This window comes from Zonotrichia leucophrys, chromosome 20 (genome assembly GCF_028769735.1).
Source record: "Zonotrichia leucophrys gambelii isolate GWCS_2022_RI chromosome 20, RI_Zleu_2.0, whole genome shotgun sequence".
Lineage (NCBI taxonomy): Eukaryota > Metazoa > Chordata > Aves > Passeriformes > Passerellidae > Zonotrichia > Zonotrichia leucophrys.
In genome coordinates this window covers 7,524,619-7,543,367 of record NC_088189.1, presented here as the reverse complement: position 1 = coordinate 7,543,367, position 18,749 = coordinate 7,524,619, and the positions used below count along the sequence as shown (strand labels likewise).

General features: G+C 57.9%; 1 protein-coding gene across 1 annotated transcript; it reads right to left on the bottom strand.

Annotated features, from left to right (window-relative positions):
• Positions 1–359: 359 nt before the first annotated feature.
• DNMT3B (DNA methyltransferase 3 beta) lies at positions 360–17,685 on the bottom strand. Its single transcript, XM_064729624.1, has 21 exons — positions 17,625–17,685; positions 16,865–16,941; positions 16,226–16,449; positions 12,613–12,739; positions 11,868–11,971; positions 10,760–10,843; positions 10,054–10,242; positions 8,790–8,948; positions 7,909–8,016; positions 7,141–7,282; positions 6,694–6,822; positions 6,249–6,293; positions 5,770–5,849; positions 5,418–5,530; positions 4,863–5,046; positions 4,539–4,623; positions 3,861–4,099; positions 3,624–3,714; positions 2,892–3,040; positions 2,176–2,261; positions 360–1,069 (listed from the first exon to the last, which is right to left on the bottom strand). The coding sequence occupies exons 3-21, from the start codon at positions 16,328–16,330 to the stop codon at positions 928–930; spliced, it is 2,361 nt and encodes a 786-aa protein (XP_064585694.1). The 5' UTR covers positions 16,331–16,449; positions 16,865–16,941; positions 17,625–17,685; the 3' UTR covers positions 360–927.
• Positions 17,686–18,749: the final 1,064 nt, after the last annotated feature.

Genomic DNA, 18,749 nt, shown 5'->3' with positions numbered 1-18,749 from the left:
ATGAGATTTGGGGTGCTGAGATTTGAGGGTGCCATTGACCATTACACTGTCCTTCCTGCTGACATACCACATTCTTTTGGGAAATGGATGCTCCAAGAATATTTTCCTTTACAGACCCTGGAGCCCAAATCCTCCCTGCTCCAGTTACTTGTAAGCTTTCAAACCATTCAGCAGGATTTTAAAATGTAAGGAGAGGTTTTAGATGCTTTAAAAAGGAAGTAGTGAATATTTGTAAACTACAACCAAACATATAAAACAATATTTCTTTAGTTCTAGCTAGAAAAGTAATTCTATCACCTCACAGTTCAGTTTCAGCTACATTCAGGTCTAGGAATCTCCACATTCTTATGTAATGCCTTAAAGCAGCAACAGACATCAAAACAACAAAATTAAATTTTATCAAAAAAAAATAAAAACAAAAAAGATTTGGTTTCTTGATCCCGTGTTCAGTGTGTAACCTGAGCAGGGTCCCTTACACCTGCTGCTACGGTTTGGGGGTTTTTGGCAGTAACTTCAAGAGGTTTTGTTTGTTTAGGAAAAGCACCAATTCACTGTAGTTCAGGTTTGCCTGCAGCTCCCCAGCAGCTGCCCGCACACTGGCTGCTCAGCAAGTGGAGACTTCCCAGCTCCAGGCTAAACAGGAATAATGCTCTGGAGGATGAGACTCCCATCTCATCAGCGATGCATAGAGCTTCGTGTGCTGGCTAATTAAAGCTTCGTGTCCATCATTTCCTACTAGGGATCTCTGTTAGTCCCTTTACAGAAGTTGCCCTGCCAGGTTCTTTGGTTACAGACATTCCTCGGCTCTCCCAGGCTGTCCCCGGGGAGGGACAGGCCCTGGCAGCCCGGGGGCCATGCCCGTCCCTCTCCCGCCACAGCAGCGGTGCTGTGCATCGTTACCAGAGAGACGAGGGGCGCTCCAGTTTGCTATTCACAGGCAAAGTAATCCTTGAGTGGGGAGAAGAGGTGCCGGATGACAGGGACACTCCACGAGCCCCCCAGCAGCTTCTGGCGAGTCCCGCGGCCCATGTTGGAGACATCCGTGTAGGGCAGGGGGAAGCCAAAGATCCTGCAGAGAGAGGGCACGTGAGGCAGAGCAGGATTCCCTTCCCCTGGGCAGCACTGCTCCCAGGCCACCCAAACACAGTGAGCACCAGGAGTCTCCTGTGGGAGGGGATTCAGCTCTCCAGCCCCACACAAGCCAAGCAGTTCTGGCTGTGGCTTCCCACCATCCCCAGTGCCCTGCACCTTGTAGGATTTCCTGGCAAGGCTCCTGTGCCTGGGCATCCAGTCTGCCTCGGCTCAGTAGCACCTCTGCATTCATTGCCCCAGGGCTACTCCATGGAGATAGGACTGAGTAGCTCTGAGTCATGGGCTGGGCACTTCCCTTACAATCAGACAGATGAAAGTCCAACATCACAGCCATTTCACATGACAAAGGCTTGGAATTGTTGTTTTACTTTCAAATGCCTTTAGCTCAGTGTTAACTCCAACAAATAGTGGCAATTAAAATATAAGCAAGCAAAAGTATTTAACCCCATTCTTGTGTTTACTGGCCAGAAGCATCCATGATGCAAAACCTTCAGGTTCTGTCACACATTTTTGATGTAATGGACTGCTTGTAATTGGATTTATCTGCTCCCAGTCCTTCTGCTGTGTTTTGCCATGAATTCAGGGGGTGAAGCGTGGAGCAGGGTGCACTCATGCTTTGCCACAGGAGCTGCTGGCTGTGGTGTGAGCTCCCCCACAGCACCCACCACAGCCACAGCAGCCACTCAGTTCCCTCCACAAACCCACAAGCATGGCACTGTCTGGAGCACAGGGCTGCCATACAGCACCCCACATCTGCCTGGGCCTGACCCCAAAGGCAATCCACGTGTGCACCCCCAGCCAGACCCACCAGAGCATCCTGAGCAAGCCCATCACTCCTCCCTCCAAAACCCTCAGGGCCAGGGCAGGGGATGCTGCTACACTTCTCCCCCGCAGTCTCATCATTGCTCATTAGTAAGAGCATTAATTATCATGTGCACATCACCGCAGGGAAGCTGCCCCATGCGGAGCTGTGGCTTCTTGCTCCCAGGAGCTGGGCTTAGAGCCAGGGAGACAAAAAAGACCGAATGGGCACTACAAAACAAACCAAAACTACCATGAGAGATGCAAGGACTGACTGGTTACCTGTCCATCCCAGGGAGGTTGCCCCAGAAGTAACGAGCTCTGTGGGCAGCTGATATCTTGATTGCATCAATCATAACTGGGTTACACTGCGAGCCAAAAAGAGGAGAAATAAAAGTTAGAGGAAATGTTGGCTTGATTCTCTTTTGCATGAGCAGCCCTTCCCACTGCACTGCAGGGACTTAAAAGTGGTCAGCAAGTCCTGAAAATGTTGTAGCTCCCACAAACCCCAGTTTCACACCAAAGAAAAGCCTGGGTGGCCACATGAGCTCCCAGGCCATGCCAGCAGCTATTGACCATCACAGTGTGCCCAGTGCTGGTTCCCATGAACCAGGATCAGCCTTTAATGTGATTTTACACCAGTGGTTCCTGCTGACCCACAACCTATCCTGGCTACCACAGAGTTAAAACTCCTTCCCACACCCGGACCCCCCTCTCCCTAGAAATAACAGGCATTGCTGGGAACAGATGCTTGCTGCAATGCTGGCAAAACCCCTCCCCCAGAGGACTTGTGCTTGGGCTTGACCTGATGAAAGCCAGAGGGGAGGATCCAGAGCCAAGACTGAATTTGATTCCTTGGCATGTGCACCAGGCAGGGGGTTTTCCTGCATCAGGGCCACAGGAAACCATAGCCAGACTCTCACACCCGGCACACCCTGCACAGCCCAGCAAATGTCACCTGCTCCACGGCCTTTCCCACAGCTGTCAGCAATCCCTACCTCCAGAAACCGGGAAATGTCCCTCTTGTCGTTGATCCTCATGGCCACCACGTTCTCAAACATCCAGAAGAAAGGCCGCTCCTCGCCTGCCTTGGGACGGGCGTAGTTGAGCAGGTGGTAGAACTCGAAGAACAGCCTGCCAGTTCCTTCTGTGGGGAAAAAAAGCCCAGCAGCAGGTTGGTGTGATGTGTTTACAGGGGTCTTAGGATGAGAGAAGAGAATGTTGACTCCATGTTTCAGAAGGCTCGATTTATTATTTTATGATATATATTATATTAAAACTATATTAAATGAACAGAAGAAAGGATTTCATCAGAAGGCTAGCTAAGAATAGAAAAGGAATGATAACAAAGGCTTGTGACTGACCGAGACAGTCTGGACAGCTGGGCTGTGATTGGCCATTAATTAGAAACAACTACATGAGACCAATCACAGATCTACCTGTTGCATTCTACAGCAGCAGGTAATAATTGTTTACATTTTGTTCTTGAGGCCTCTCAGCTTCTCAGGAGGAAAAATCTTAAGGAAAGGATTTTTCATAAAACATGTCTGTGACAGGCTGGCACCAGCTGAGACTCTGGGGATGGGGTGCCTGGCTGTCCTCCCCACCAAGACGGGTATGGAAACAGCCCATCACCAATACAGCCCAGGGCTGAACCACCACCCTGAAGGTGGCTCCATGACCGAGGACCATCCCAAGGTATGCAGCCCAGCAGAGCAAAGCAGCCTTACCAAACAGAGCCTTCCTGGTTGGATTGACAAGGGAGACATCATCACAGGGGCTTCCACCGATGACCAGGTCAAAAGGACCCCACTCCTCAATCTACAGAGAACAGCCAATTCAGACTATTAGGGAATGCCACAGAAATGGGTCTCTCCTCCCCATGGGGCAGGGCACAAACTCATCCCAGTGAGACCCATGCCCCCAGGGTGCCCTGTCCCTTGGGCTCCCACAGCAGCAGAGCTCACATTTCTCTTGGTTATGTTCCTGACATCGCGCACGTAGGTGATGTTGCCCTCAGGCCGCACTTTGCCCGCGGCCATGGGGTTCTCACAGATCTCTGAGGCAATGTACTTCTCCACCTGGATGCCCAAGTCCTTCAGCACCGTGTACCCTGCCAACGGACAGAGGTCTGAGGTGGCACTGCTCTCTTTAGCCTCCAAGTCTCCCTCGTCAGCACCGCTCGATGTGGCCGCTCCTGGATGTCCTAGGTGGGTGTAGTCAAACAGCACTTCAGGTTGAGTCAACCTTTATTTGACCCATTCCTCCAGGCAGGTTTGCTCCCAGAAAGGAGAATGCCAGAGCTGAGTGAACTGAGCCAAACCAGAGTACAGGTTACTGGTGTCCCCACAGCTCTGGCTTCTCAAGGGAACCAGCCACTCCAGATCACACTTGGCACAGCAGGAACACCTGTGTGAGGTGCCCACACATGCCCTCTCCTCCATCCCTTCCCCCCATCCCTCCTTTCCTCAACCCTCTCCAGCAGGAAAGGGAGACCCTGCCCTCATCCCTTTTCTGGTGGGCATCTCCCGCTTTCACCCCCTCCTCCCCACCAAGCTTTTAGAGACAGATTTGAGCCCACAGAGTGATTCATCCCTAATGCCCAGTGCTAAGAGCTGCCTAGCAGTGCTTCCCTACTGCCTCACCTGTTGTCACCCCATCGAACAACGAGAGCACTCGAATTGGTCTCCTCTTCGCTGGAGGAACTGTTGGGTAGATTTTGGGTGCAGCCTGCAATGGAGACAGCCATGAAGCCCCAGCCCTGGCAGTGCTGCATTGTCCCATTAGGCTCTGAATGCAGCACCTCCACCTTCAGGAAAGCATCTGCAGGACCAAGAGTCTGGCACCCTTGGAAAGGCTGGGTGAACAAGACCAAGGCAGAAGGAAGAGGAAATCCAGGTAGCTCACCCTGCCCTCAGTGACCCTCTTCCCACATGCCAGCACACCAGGCTCCCTGCCCCAGCCCTTACATATTCCTGTCCCTTGTCACTGGTGAAGAAGTCCTGCAGGCGAGCATTCCAGTCCTGCCGGCGCTGCAGCACGCCACGGTTCTGCTGGGGCTGGCACATGTAGCAGTTCCAGGGCTCCTGCTCCTTCACTCTGGCTGACGTCCCTCGCCCCACCAGCACGTCCAGACACTCCACACAGAAGCACCTGCCCAAACCACAACAGCTTGTGCTTGTCACCCCAGCAACCCCTTTGGGTCACCCCAGGGTCTCCCCTGCCATGGACCAGAGCCCCACCATTTTACAGGACATTTTTCCAGACAGTACTCTGGTTTTTAGAGCTGCTAACACAAGCTGGTGACCAAGGCATGGGTAAGTCTCCAGCCAACCTCCACAGGGCTTATTCAGGTGATACCTGGCTCTGTAAGGGCAAGTAGGCTGTGTTGGGATTTGCTGCATGGCAGCCAACTGAGGAGAAGCACAGCCCTTGCCCAGGCTCATAGAGGATGACCCTGCTTCCTGCAGCTCCCTGGGAATGATGCCAGGCCCTCAGCCCAGGAGCAGAGACATGGGGCTCACCTGCAGCAGCTGGCATTGCTGCAGAGCAGCAGCTCCTTGCCTGCGCAGCAGACGGTGCAGTAGGACTGGTACCCATCTTCATCATACATGTAGAAGTACTCCAGGAATCTATCCTAGCAAAAGGACATCGGGAGCAGAGAAGGACAGAGGATCAGGAACCATGCTCAGACAGTGGCAAACACAGCTTTGCTCCATTCCCAGTACACACTGAGATTTTGGAGATGCAGTGTTTCAGTGTTTCAAGGTGGTGAGGACACACTGAGGGACAGCCCCTCAGTGTGGGGGACACAGCATGGCCAGCTCCATCATCTGGCCCCAGGCTCCTGCTCAGCCCCAGCACAGCAGCACTTACCCTGCATGTCTGGCAGAGGCCCCCCTTGAACAGTGGGTGGAAGGTGGCCGGGTTCCTCCTCCCGCAGGACAAACAGCTATCTGTGGGACAGAGAGACAGAGCTGTGCTCACCCAGGGCAGGGAGCACCCAGGGCAGGGCCCCCTTACACCCCACCACAGGCTGCAGAGGCTGGAGCCATGTCAGGATAAAGCCTGCACTCAGAACTGCACCCAAATGGGGCCTGCCCTTAGAACTGCATCCAGATGTGGCTGTGGCTTCCATGGAGGACCTGCTCAGCACCCCATCCACCCCGTTCCCCTGAACGCCCTGTCCCCCTGAGCACCCCGTTCCCCTCAGCACCCCATCCCCCTCAGCACCCTGCACTCACAGCACTTTCCCCCCTCCTACATGGTGCAGTTGAAAAGGGACCCACAAAACCCTTGCTGGGCACCCCCAGCACCTCACACCTCTTCCAAGGAGAGACAGGGCCAGCATTTACCTTCCAGGTTCCCGCTGTTGTTCGTAACGTCAGAAACCATTTGCTCTTTATAAATTTGAAAAGAAAAAGAAAAAAAAAAAGACATTATCATTCCTTGTGTTACAAACTCTAAATGCACTCTGCTTACAGGTGCCTTATTTCTTGCGTTAGAACTACTCCAGCTTCGCTGAGAGATTTTGGTGCAAAGCTCCATCCTTTCATTGATGGAGATATTGGAGCTCAGTGTAGCAGCACATGCTCCAAGCTGGTGGGGCCCAGCCCATGTCTTGCAGTTGTGTTTGCTGGTGTCTTCTAAGGCACAAGTCAGCACCACCAGACCTTCTGCCTTCAGAAACCAGGCTCATGGCTCCTGGGAAGAGCCAAGCCCTTTGCCAGAATGGTTTCCCAGTGCTCTTGGGGAGCACAGCCCAGGCCAATCCACTCCCCAGCTCTCTCTGTTGGTTACCTCGGGTCTGGTCCTCTTCCACACGCTGCTCCTTGCTGCTGTTGCAGGGGTAGGTCTTCAGCCTCTTGGTGGGGGGACACTGCTCAAGGGACACCACCTCCTCTGTGCCATTCCTCAGCACCCCATTCTCTGCAAGGAAAAGGAACCTCCTCAGGACTGGCCCAGGGCACCACCTGCCAAGCCCTGCCAGGTCTCACCCCAGCCACAGCAAGACCTTTCCTGGCCACCCAGGTCCTCACACAGGGCACAAGGCTCTGCAGGTGTGATTTCCATGGGGCTTGGAGGGTTCTTTGCTCCAGCTTTTTGCAGTGCCACTGAGGGTCCCAGTGAGAAGCCCCAGGATCCCCCTGGGACTGGACTGGCATGGCCACAGCACAGGGTGAACAGGCTCAGCCACTGCCCATGCCAGCCCCCACCAGCCCCAGGCAGCTGATGGCACCACCTCACCTGAGCCTTTGGGTGGCCGCAGTCCCTTCAGCCCCAGGGGCTTGAAGCCAGTGATTGCCCAGTCGATCATGGGCTTCAGCTGCTCCTCCAGAGATTCCCTGGGGCCTGTTGTAAACGTCTTCCCCGACCGGCTCCGGGCCACCTGAGGAGCATGGGCAGCAGGGGACAGGGGGACAGGGTGGTCACAGCCCCGGGCCCTCTCCCCACCCAGCACACACACACACACACACACACACACACACACGGCTTAGTGGCCCTGGGATGGTGGCAGCTGATGGATTCCCACTCTGGGTGTGCCCTTGGCCACAGCCCCGTGCCTCCATCCCTGCAATGACCCCATCTGTCCTCCACCAGCCCCAATGGAGCCAGAAGCGGGGACAGCCCAGCCAAAGCGCTTGCCCAGATTCTGCTCCCATGACAAGTGGCAAGAAGAAAATGCAGAAGAGGTGCCTGTGGGTCTGCACCTCAAAGGGCATCCTGCACTGCCCTGGGACACCTCTAGCCAGCCTGGCACTGCCCTGCTGCCATGATGCTGCCACGTCCAAGCCCTCACAGGGAGTCTGGCCTGGAGTTCTGGAGCAGTGAGACCCTGGAGCAGCAGCAGCTACCCCCAAACCCTCAGGATAAGCAGAGCCTGGCCCCACAGCTGCACTTGGAAACAATCTCAGCAGTGAAAGGAGGGTTTTGCTGCATCCTATCCCACTGGCCCCCCAGCCCAGCTGGTTCATCTGGCACCTCCTCACCCACCCCCCCACCCCTGGTGGTTACCTCCAGAGCGTGGTAAATGGCACGGCGGTAGGACACCAGCTTGTTGAACGTGGAGGAATTGAAATGCTGCCTGAAGGCCATCAGTCCCACCAGTTTGTCTGCAGAAACCTGGGAGAGAGCACCAAGATCTCAGCTGTGAGATGGGAATGCCCTGCTGGGCCATATCCCCCCAGCACTGTGCAGTCCCCAGCTGCAGCACTGTGGCCACAGGAGGAGCCTGGTGAGCAGCAGCGTGACAAGGACGGGTGGGTTGCACCCTCTGCCGGCACTGCTGGTGTGACACCAGCACAGCACCTCCTCCCTCCTGCCTGCAGCGTGGGAGGGGTTGGTATCGTCCCTGGATATAGGAAATATCCTTGTTGGATATAGGAAAAGGTTCACGGTCGGGCACTAGAACACACTCCCCAGGGAAGTGGTCATGGCAGGAGCCTGACAGAGATCAAGGAGTGTTTGAATGACACTTTTGGGCATACAGTGGGATTTTGGAGCTGTCCTGTGCAGGGAAGGAGTGTGACTCAAAGATCTTTGTTCGTCCCTTCCAACTCAGGATACCCTGAGGGGCTGTGTGAGGGGCTCTGAGGGGACATCCCTCCCCAGGCAGGGAGTGACAGGGAAAGCTCTGGAGCATGGACAAAACACTGTGAAGTGGCCAGGCAGATGTTCCCATGTCTGGATGCTGTCACCAACCTACCAGTGATTAGTTACAGACACCAGAGCCATGAGAACCTGCCAGGGCCTGGCCATGCTTAACACTGGGAGGGAAGGCCTGGGAGGCTGCAGGAGCACATCCACCCCCCACAGCCAGCCTCGGGAGTGGGGCAGAAACGTGCAGGGAGGGTGTTTTGGGCTAGGCCAAAACAAGAGTCCAAGTTCTCTCTTACCTCAGAGAACTTCCCGTCTCCAAACCACTGCACCCAGCGCATGCCCGACACGGCCTGGCGCTTGGCCGTGGCTCTGTGGGACACGACGATCGCAGGCCACCAGGAAAAACCTTTGATCTTCCCCCAGACAAGCTCCCCAATTCCAAACTCCTTCCCATCCTGAAAGCACAACACAACAGATCAGCCAAAACTCCCCATTTTTTCTGGGCAGCAGGGAAGGAGAGCCCTGGAGCACAGGGGACAGCCCTGGTGTGTCACCACGTGTGTCACACACATAGAACCTCAGTGCAGTTATCTCCAAAAACTGCAACCCCTCCCTCAAGCACAGGGCCAAGCCATTTCCCCTGGCAGCCCGGCATCCCAGCCCTGATCCATGCTGAAGCTTGGTGGGGAGGCCTGTGTGTGCCAGGCAATGCTGAGCCCGTGCCTGGCACACAGCGTGGTGCGTGCTCCGTCCTGCACAGCCCACCTGGCACCGGCCCCGTGCGTGTCCACTCCTGCCTGCCCTGCCAGGGTCTCTGCAAACACAGGGAGCCGTGCACCAAGGCTGTTCCCTGGGTGCCCTCAGCAGATGAGGCTCATCCACGGCACAGGGCAGCCCCTTCCAGGGCTCACAGCTCAGCCTGTGTTGTGCGGCTGCACCCCAGGGAGAGGACACCCACCCACCCTCCTCTTGTGCCTGCTGGGGACAGCAGGACATGTGGCAGAGCAAAAAAACAGAAGGAAAAAAGAGCCAAGAATTGTGGTGTGACCCATCACAGGCCACACTGGGTGCTGTGCACAGCAAGGAACCTCACACGGAGAAAAGTCACCTCTCTGCCTGCAGAGCCCTCCTTCCCAGCTTTGTTCTGCAATTACGTACTTAATTATGCAGCAAGATGCAATTGCCCAATTCCTGCAAGTCTGGGGCCCTGCCCTGCGGCCCGCAGGCACCAAATCCTGCTCTGCAGCCCCAGCAGCTTCAGTTCTCTCCGGCATCCCCGACAGAAATGTTTTCTGCACATGCAAGTGCCTGTCTGAGCAGGGCACGGCACACTCATGTGTGTCTCAGGGGGCCCACGTGTGGCACCAGTGGCAGCTTGGCAGTGCTGGTCCCCAAAGCATCCAAGCCTCATGGATGGAGACAGCCTGGCACCACCAGGCATGCAGGGAAGGGTGGGCAGGAGAAACTGAGGTTTCCAAGTTTGTTTTGGGACAAGTCACAGAGGTTCATCCTTGTCCCACACCACCCTGGGTGCAGGAGCAGAGCTCAGCCCCTGCATACCTGGTACTCCAGTGCCATGCCCATGTCTCCGCTCTCTGCCTCCTCGGCCCCCAGGTCAGCAGAGCCGTTCTGGCCCTCCTGGGAGCTGCTCCCCGAGAGTGTGCTGCTGCTCTGGGATGAGTCCTGCGAGTCCTCCTCCGTCAGGTCGATGGTCATGGGCGTGGGCACGGCAGAGCGACGCCTGGAGCTCTGCATGGCAGAGGCAGAGGAGTGTGAGAGCAGCAGGAGAGGGACAGGGGGAGCAGAGACCTGCCCCACATCACCCCCATTCCCCACATCACCTCCATTCTCCACATCACCCCCATTCTCCACATCACCCCCATTCCCCACATCACCCCAGCCCTGCAGTGGGAACCAGAGAGGGGGAGCCAGGGAGTGAGGGCACCACTGCAGCCTTTAATAGAGAGGAGAGCCCTTAATGGGGACATTTCCAGGACAATTGCTCTGCTTTTACCTGTCAGACCCAGACCAAATGGTGCACCTCTGCCCCCTCCCATTTTGCTGTCCCAAATCCACCCCAGGGCACTCAATGCACCCAGTTTATAGCAGAGGCAAAATACAGCACAAACACACCCCTTCACAGGGGAAACTGAGGCACAGGGAGGCTGCACCATCTCTGAAGTCAGCTGCCAGGGCACAGGAGCAGTGCAGGTCCCTGGAGGCCAAGGGGAGCCCCAGGGGAGCCCTGGCCCTGGCAGACCCTCACCCGCAGGGGCGTTGGCAGCTCCCTGAGAGGCTCCACGCTGCGGGCTGGGTCCTTGAGCCGCGTCTCCTGCCGGGTCCGCCCTGCCTGCAACAGGAGGCACAGGGTGGGCACCTGCCTGAGGCTGCTCTGCCCCCAGCCCTGCCCCAGGGCTGCACCTGCTACCCAAACACCCTGCCACAGTCTGTGCCTCATGGGGCTGAGCACCACAGGCCACGCCCTGGGAAAGGTGAGAGGGGACAGATGGACGCTGGAGGCGCCTTTGGGCAACTTTGTGCTCCACAGCATCTCTGCAAGGCTCAGGAGCCTCACTGCTGCAGCCCACTGCAGCCAGCATGACAAAGAGCAGGAGCCACAGCTGGGAGGACTGGGATGCCAGGAGAAGCACAGACCACAGCAGGCATGGACCCACTTACACACCCTGGACGCCCTTACACTCCCATGGTTGCTCTTCCCCACAGCAGCCCTGCAGCAGCACCCAGGGCAGCCTTTCCCTGGTGGTCAGAGTTACAGTCCAGCCCAGACCTGCTGCCGGCACCCAGCACAACAGAGATTCAAAATTAAATGAGGTTTTCCCATGAAGAGCCCCCAAACTAAACAGTGGGAAAGATCAATTTTCACCCACTGGATTTATGGCTCTTTCTTTTGGAAGCTGCCTCATCTCAGGCAGATCTCCAACCTTGGGTTTTAATTCTAACTCAAAACAATAAAACCAGAAGGCAAAAATGCTTCCAGACCCTGGAGGTTTGTCAACCTAATCAACAAAAGAGGGTGGGTGAAATTGGGGTCCAGCTCACCCCAACAGTGGGAGCCATGAGATGCTTCAGTGTTTCAATACAGCCAAGACTTTAAAGAAAATATCAGCATATTTTATTAGGCTGCTGCAACATGCAATGGGCATTGCTGCATCTCACACCACCCCCTCCTACTGCTGTATCATGAGAAGTAGGAATTTAAAAATTAAAACATTACGCTGTGGGTATTGCATTCATCACTGGACTGTTCCTCTGGCACTGAGCACTAGAGAAGCTCAGAGGGAAAGATGAGGATCCTGGCACCAGATGCCACCCAAAAACACAGCCCCCCAAAAGCACCCTCGGTGTTCACTTACTCTCTGCACTGGCAGATCCAGTGGCCAGGCCAGGTCCCCCTTGGAGAGGTCTCCATTGCTCTCCTTCTCCTTCTTCAGGGGCAGCAGCCCCAGGCCCCTGGAACCTGTGCAGAGACAAGACAGAGCAGCCTCAGGCTCTGCAAGCCCACCTGTCCCTGCATGCCCCAGCCTCCCACTGCTCCCACATCACAAACTGGAGACACCAAAAGCTCATCTAAGAGAAATGTCGCTGGGGGCAGAGACAAGTGGTGTCCCCAGGGCTCCCACTGTGGCACCACAGCCCCAGATCACCCACCTGTCCCTAAAACTGGGAGGGACTAGCACCAAGCGTGGGGACATTCTTATCTACTCCCTTGTTCCTGAAAGCTCAGAGGCACAAGGAGGCCACATGCCAGCTCTACTGGGCTTGTCACCAGGTCATTTAAAGCAGGACCTTGTGATCCCAAGAGGTGGGATTTGGGAACCCTGACTGGAGAATCTCAGGAGCAGCAATGCAGCCCCTCAGGCTGGAGGGGCTCCCCTGCTTTCCTCACTCCATGGGGGTTAAACTATTGAGGGGCAGAGCCAGCATCCTAATGTGGCACCCATTCCCACAACCACAGCATGGCCTGGGTGTGCTCCTGGATCACAGAAATCCAGTGGGGTCATGGGGGACTGTGGGCACAGAGCAAGGCCTGGGACAGAGGCTGTGACATCCCAACCCTGTGCACCCTGGAGCACTCTGGGCTCAGCCTGTGACCCTCACCTGGAGTGCTGGGCTTCCCATTGGCCTCCAGGACAACGCTAGGTGCTTTGTCCCCGTTGATGAGGATCAGCTTTGTCCTACAGTCTGCCTCATCCTGCCCGTGGCTCTTCTCCTTTTTCATGGTCGCCTGTAGAAGCCAGAACAGAAAGGAAATTCAGCTGTGCAAGGAAGCCCCAGGGAGGGCAGAGCAGACAGACTGAGATCCTTGAGCCAGTTTTTTTGTGCCCTTAGCAGAGAGGTTTTACTGGAGATGCAACTAAAGTCCTGGGAAATAAACAGCACTTGCATATAAATGTGGTGGCCCTAAAGGTCAACCAGCTCCATCTAAAAAGGTCCCAGAAGCAACCCACTTATCCTTAGGGAACACCAGGTTTTGCCCCAACATCTGTACGCTGGCTTGGAAGCTGCCCCAGCTCGCTCTGACAGACCCTGTCTGGAGGGGAGCTGCACTTCCAGACAGGGCCACCCTGAAACCAGGGGCCAGCCCACCCCCAGGGCCAGCCCACCCTGGGGCCACCAGCCTCCCGTGTTCCAGCTGCCCAGCACGCCCAGAGGCGGGTGGGCTGTTCCTCAGCAGTAGGACAGGCAGGCACAGCCCGCCATGGGGGGCAAAGTCCTGGAGCCTGCATTAAACTCTCTCCGAGGGAGAAAACTCCTCCTGCCCCTGCTCCTGGCCTCAGCTGCCCTGCCCCAGGGTGAAGGGGCAGAGCAGGGGGCTCTGCATGCTGGCAGCCCCTGCCCTGCTGTCCCTGCAGAGCTGGGGCTCTGCTGCCTTCCCTTGGGTGCCCTCCCTGGCTCCTGTTTCCCGAAGTGGAAGCTCCCAGCTCTCCCAGAGGCACCCGGATGCCATGAACTGCTGCCTCACTGCCGGGCTGTGGGTCTGTGCTGCAACTTGCCTCTCCAGCAGCACAGTCATTTCAGCAGCACGTAACTCAAGAGCTGAGAAGCTTGCAGGGCTTTGCCCACCTACAGCCCTGTTAGGAAGCCAAAGGAACACCCCCCTCAGCCCCAGAGAGACCCCAACTCCAGCCCACCACCCCTTCTGTGTCACTCTCATTCTGCGTCGCCTCCAACCACTGCCCTAACAATTGAGATCTCTGCTTTGAAATCATCTGTCAGCACCTCCGACAAACAAAGACCAGTTGGGGTTTGATGTTTTGGACGCAGAGGGCAGAGTTAAAAACCTGGTAATGCTCAAACACAAAGGAAAGCAGGTGTCCAGCACCCACCTCCACAGGGAGAAACCTCGGCGCACACACTGCCTCCCCCCTGGACAAAGGGAGGAGAGGAACGGCACCAGACACTGCAAACCCCCCACAGCTGTGTGCAGAAATCCCTGTGCTGCAGCACATCTGCTCCAGACCCAGCAAACAATTCCTGGGAGCTGCCCAGACTCGCCGCCTGCCCCCGGCCCAGGCGGATGGTCCCACATGGCCCCGGATGCTCCAGGATGCAGAATCCACCACGGCACAGCACAGCCAGGTCAGGGCCAGCTCCTCCTGCTCTGCTCCCCCTCCCCAGCCCACAGTGCTGCAGAGCAGCAGCAGCCAGGCCTGGCAGCAATGCTGCCACCAAAACCAGCAAAACTCACCAAAAAGTGAATCTCCCTTGGGAATCCCTACAGGGAGGCTGCCCTCCCAGCATGAGGGTGATCTGAACCACAGGGTACAAGAAGATGGAGCTGCATGAGGCAGGTAAGATTCAGGGAGGACAGAAACAGGCAAGGATGTCTCCCAGGCCCTCTCAAACATCTGCACCCACAAAACTCCACTGGGACTCTCAGACGACCTCTGCATTCATTCCTTTGTCAGGAACCTGAGTCCAGGAAGTTCAAACTTGCACTTCAAAATGGCTTTTCCTTCCTCAGCCCCAGACTGCCTTATGTCCAGCACACCAGGCAAGGGAGTGCTGTCAGCCCAGCACTGGGGAGGTGAAGGGCTGAGGTGACACAGTGACCAGGTCTTGTCAGGACTCAACACCTGATGTCCTTTGCTTAGGGAGCTCCCACATGGCCTTTATTCCAGTTATAAAGTGGGGAAAAAAGGGTTATATCCCTTTGGAAGGAACTGCTTGCTTGCAGAGCAGAGAGCCACAGGTCACAGCTCTGTGTGTCCATGGCACGGCCACAGGCCCTGCCGTGAGCACAGGCACGTCAGCTCCCTGCTTGGTTCCCTGCTTGCTCTGTGCCCTTCTCAGCTGCACTGCCCAGGATCACCTGAGGACATCACCACCATCCTCTGACGGGAAAGGGAACAGCAGACCATGGCATAAACTGCTCATTAAAGTGCCTCTCCCAAAATCCTAAACCTATGCAGCAGGACTGCAATTCCCTCCCCTTCTCCTGCTGTTTGCACCAAGTGGTGAAGGCACAGGAGCCCATCCTGCTGCCCATTGACCACCCAGGGTCCCCTGCAGGAGCCACATCCTTGTGAGCTCAGCCCCTCCTGCTCCCGAGGAAGGCTTGGCTCTTTGTCCTCGCCTCTCCTCGCAAAAACACACCAGCATGTGCACTCAGGGCATTAATAATCAGAAACAGAGCACTGCCCTCACATGGGCTGGCTCTGGGGAGACCAACCCTGCCGTGTTTGCACTGCCCAGCGCCCTGCAAACACAGTCATGCACTCCATGTGGAGATGGGAATCCATGAGGAGGCAAATAATGCACAATTCCAGCTCCACAGCCCAAAGCTCCCCCAGAGCCCGGCACCAGCATCAGCCCCGGCACTGCCTGGTGACCAGGACGTGTCCTGCAGCCAAATCCCACCCGAGAAGACAATGAACCCGCTGACTCCACAGCCCGCCCTCATTTTGCAATACCAGCTTCTTTAAGATTTGCCAAACTGGTTAAAGACCATGCCACAGCATTAACTGCTTAGAGAGAATTCTGGTCCCTGTCTGGCCAGGACTGCTGGCCACGCTGGTGTGGGCAGAGCAGGCAGAGTGGGCAGGATGGCTGGGCTCACCTGGCAGAGAGGGCAGGGTGGGCAGGGCTCACCTGGCCGGGCCGTGCTCTGGACTGGACCCCTGCCCCTGCTCCCGGGGCTGCTCCTCCAGCCCGGCCCAGGCCGGTTTCAGTTTTCCTTACTGAGAAAAGAGGCCGCCCTGTTATCAGGTGCATGTCCCCAGGAGGTGGGGAGGTTTCGGACTTTGCCTCCAGACAGGGGCATGCATATCAAAAGGCTGGAGGGAAGCTTTACCCATGGCTGGGATGGAGCCATCGCCCAAGCCCTGTTTGAATAACAAAAAGAAATAAAGGACCCTAATGGCCGGGCTGGCTCTGGACTGTGGCGCACACTAATGGCCTTTAAAAGTCTCCCCAAACCGAACATTTCACTCTAATCCTGGGAAGAAAGGAGTTGCTGGGTTGGCAGTTCCGTAAGAAAGGCGCCGATTTCGCAGATGTGCTCGTTGGGAAGGGCAGGGGGCGAAGGGCAGGCTCCCCCTGCCCGCTTCCTGTGCCTGGCCTCTCTGCTCTCCCGCTCCGGCACTTCCCTCCATTTCCCCCGGTTTCCTCCTGCCCCGCTCCGCTCCCCCCGCTGCCCCCGGCGCCCACCCCGGCTCTCCCCGCTGCCTCGTAGCAAAGCTGGGTTAAAGAAAAGAAACAAAACACGAACCGGCCCCTCCTCTCCCAGCGCAGACCAGGCTGGAGACGTCTCCCGGACAGCCACCATCCCCGCCAACCGCTGCGGCAGCGGCTCCGGGCTCTTTACCATGTTCATCCCGCCTGGGGCAGGGGCTGCGGGCACGGCTGGAGGCTCGGGGGGCTCTGGTGCACAGGTGAGGCCCGCTCGGAGGTGCCCAGGCTTCTGTCCGGAGTCGTCACCGCTTCATTCTCCCCCTGAACAAGAGGACCAAAGATGACAATGACACCTCGCTTGTCCCCATGGCCGCCCATCGAGCCCCAGAGGTGGGGCTGGGATACCCGGTCTCACTCCTCCTCAGCTGATTAAAAATTTGGAAACTGAGGCAGCAAAGGAGAGTACTAGTACTGCTGAGGGCAGCACTGTCCAGCCATCCCCTCCTTGCTCTCTCCCGTTCCGAGGGAGGTCGTTGCAGGACCACCTCTTGCCCCAGGACCACCACTCGCCCGGGGGTCCCCCCGCCGCTCCCCTCTCCCGGCTGCCCGGGACCTGTGCCCCACGCTGGGGCCACGCCGAAGAGTTCATTCCTGCTTCTCCGCTGATCTCCCCTCCCCGGAGGCTGCCCGCGGGCTCGGCAGCAGGCGGATGCCAGCACAGCCCTGCGGTCGGTACCTGCTCCGGCCACCCCGTCCCACCGGATCGGCCCCGGGGAGGCTTCGAGCCCGAGGCGCCGCCGGGAACCTCTTTTCCTGCCAACAGAGAGGGAAGATGCGCTGTCAGATCCCGGACAGAGAACCGAAAACAAAGGTGTTCGGCCCGGGGCAGCAGCGCCACCGTGCCCCGGTACCCCCGGCAGCGCCGCACCGCGCCCCCGGCCTGGAGGCGGCGCTGCCCGGGACGATGGAGCCGGGCAGGGGACCCCGTCCCCCCCGAGCCACCACTCGCCGCACAGCGAGGGGACCCTCCCGGCTCAGCCCCGGCCCGGTCCCGCGGGTCGCGGGGGTCCCGCACCGGCCCCGCCGTGACAGTGCCGGGACGCGCCCCCGGGGCTTCCGCGGGAAACTCCCAAAGCTGCAACGGGACCGGAGGGGTGGGCGGGACCAGGGGGACTTAGGGGACGATGCCCGAAGCTGTGGGAGCTGTGATCCCTACAACACGCCCCAGAGCCGAGTGCCGGCAACAAGTGGCCGTCGGGCCCACCACCCCCTGCCGTCTGTCCCAGCCCGGGGGGCGAAGCCGCGAGTCCCCGGTTACCGGGAACCGGGGCCGCCACACCGGCCGGGGCGCTCCCGCCCGGCGCTCCGGGGCGCCCGGTGCCGCCTTCCCCCCCCGCCTCATTGTCCCCCGCCACGGCCGCGGACAACAAAGCCGCCCACGAGGATGTGCCACGGCTCCGGCTCGGAGCCTCCGGTGCCCCCGGTCCAGCGCTCACCTGCGCCGCGGCGGGACGCGCCGTCCAGCGGGGCCGCGCCGCCGCTCGCCGCTGCCCGCGCCCTGGCCGGCCCCCGACAGCCCCGCGCTCCGATTACATGGCGTTTTAACCCTGCCCGTGCTGGGCAGCCCCTCCTCCTCCTCCTCCTCCTTCGCCGCCCCATGGCGGGGGAGGGGAGCGCGGGGCCCGCAGCACCACCGCACCCGCCGGGCCCCCCAAGCCCATCGGGGTCCCGCATTCCCCCAGGGCCCTCATCCCCCGGGGCGCCACATCCTCCCCGCCGCGACTCCGCACCCCCCGGTGCCCCAGTGTGTCCCATCCGCTGCCCCACATCGCCTGGGACACTGCCTGGCGCCCCACATTCCTCTTGCCCGAGCTCCCCGCATACTCTCCCCGGTGCTCTGCATCATCCCCGCGGGGCTCAGCATCCCTCTCCGGAGGCTCCACGTTCCTCCGGTGTCTCACACCCTACCGGGGCTCCCCACCCACCCCTTGGTACCCGCCGGCGTCCTGGTATCACCTCCACTGCCCAGCATCCCCCAGGATTCATCATTTCTCCGGGGCTCGGCCCTCGGAGCCCCACGCAGCTCAATCCCCGAGGCAGAGGAGACTCCCTTGGCACCCCAGGGCCGGGCAGAGCCCTCGCCCACCGAGCCAGCTCTGCCCAGCAGTTTCCAGCAGCACCCACACTGCCCCATGCAGCACAACCTCGCAGACAAAGCCTCACAAGTTTCACATTCAGTTTTTGTTTGTTCTTTCCCTTTCCCCGTCCAGAGGCAAGGCACTTGCAGGGCTGTCCCGGGGCCAGGGACACAGCCCGCGCCTCTCCTGCCCCAGACAAAGCATCCGGAGTCCACGTGGGGCATAATCTTCCCTGCTTGCCTGTTATTACTTCTAGATTCAGCAGAAAAGTGTATAACAGTAAGAAAAGCAACATGATTATCCTGGTGTGATAGAAATGAGCTTTCAAGGTCAGGAGGAAATCTTAGTTAGCCAAAGTGTCTGAAATCTACAGGACCAGCCCCAGGCCTGTACAGCAGGTTCCCCCAAACCACACCTCCATCCCTGCAGAACACAAGCATGAAAAATTTGGCAGCAAATGTGAAAAATGCTCTGCAAGTGAAC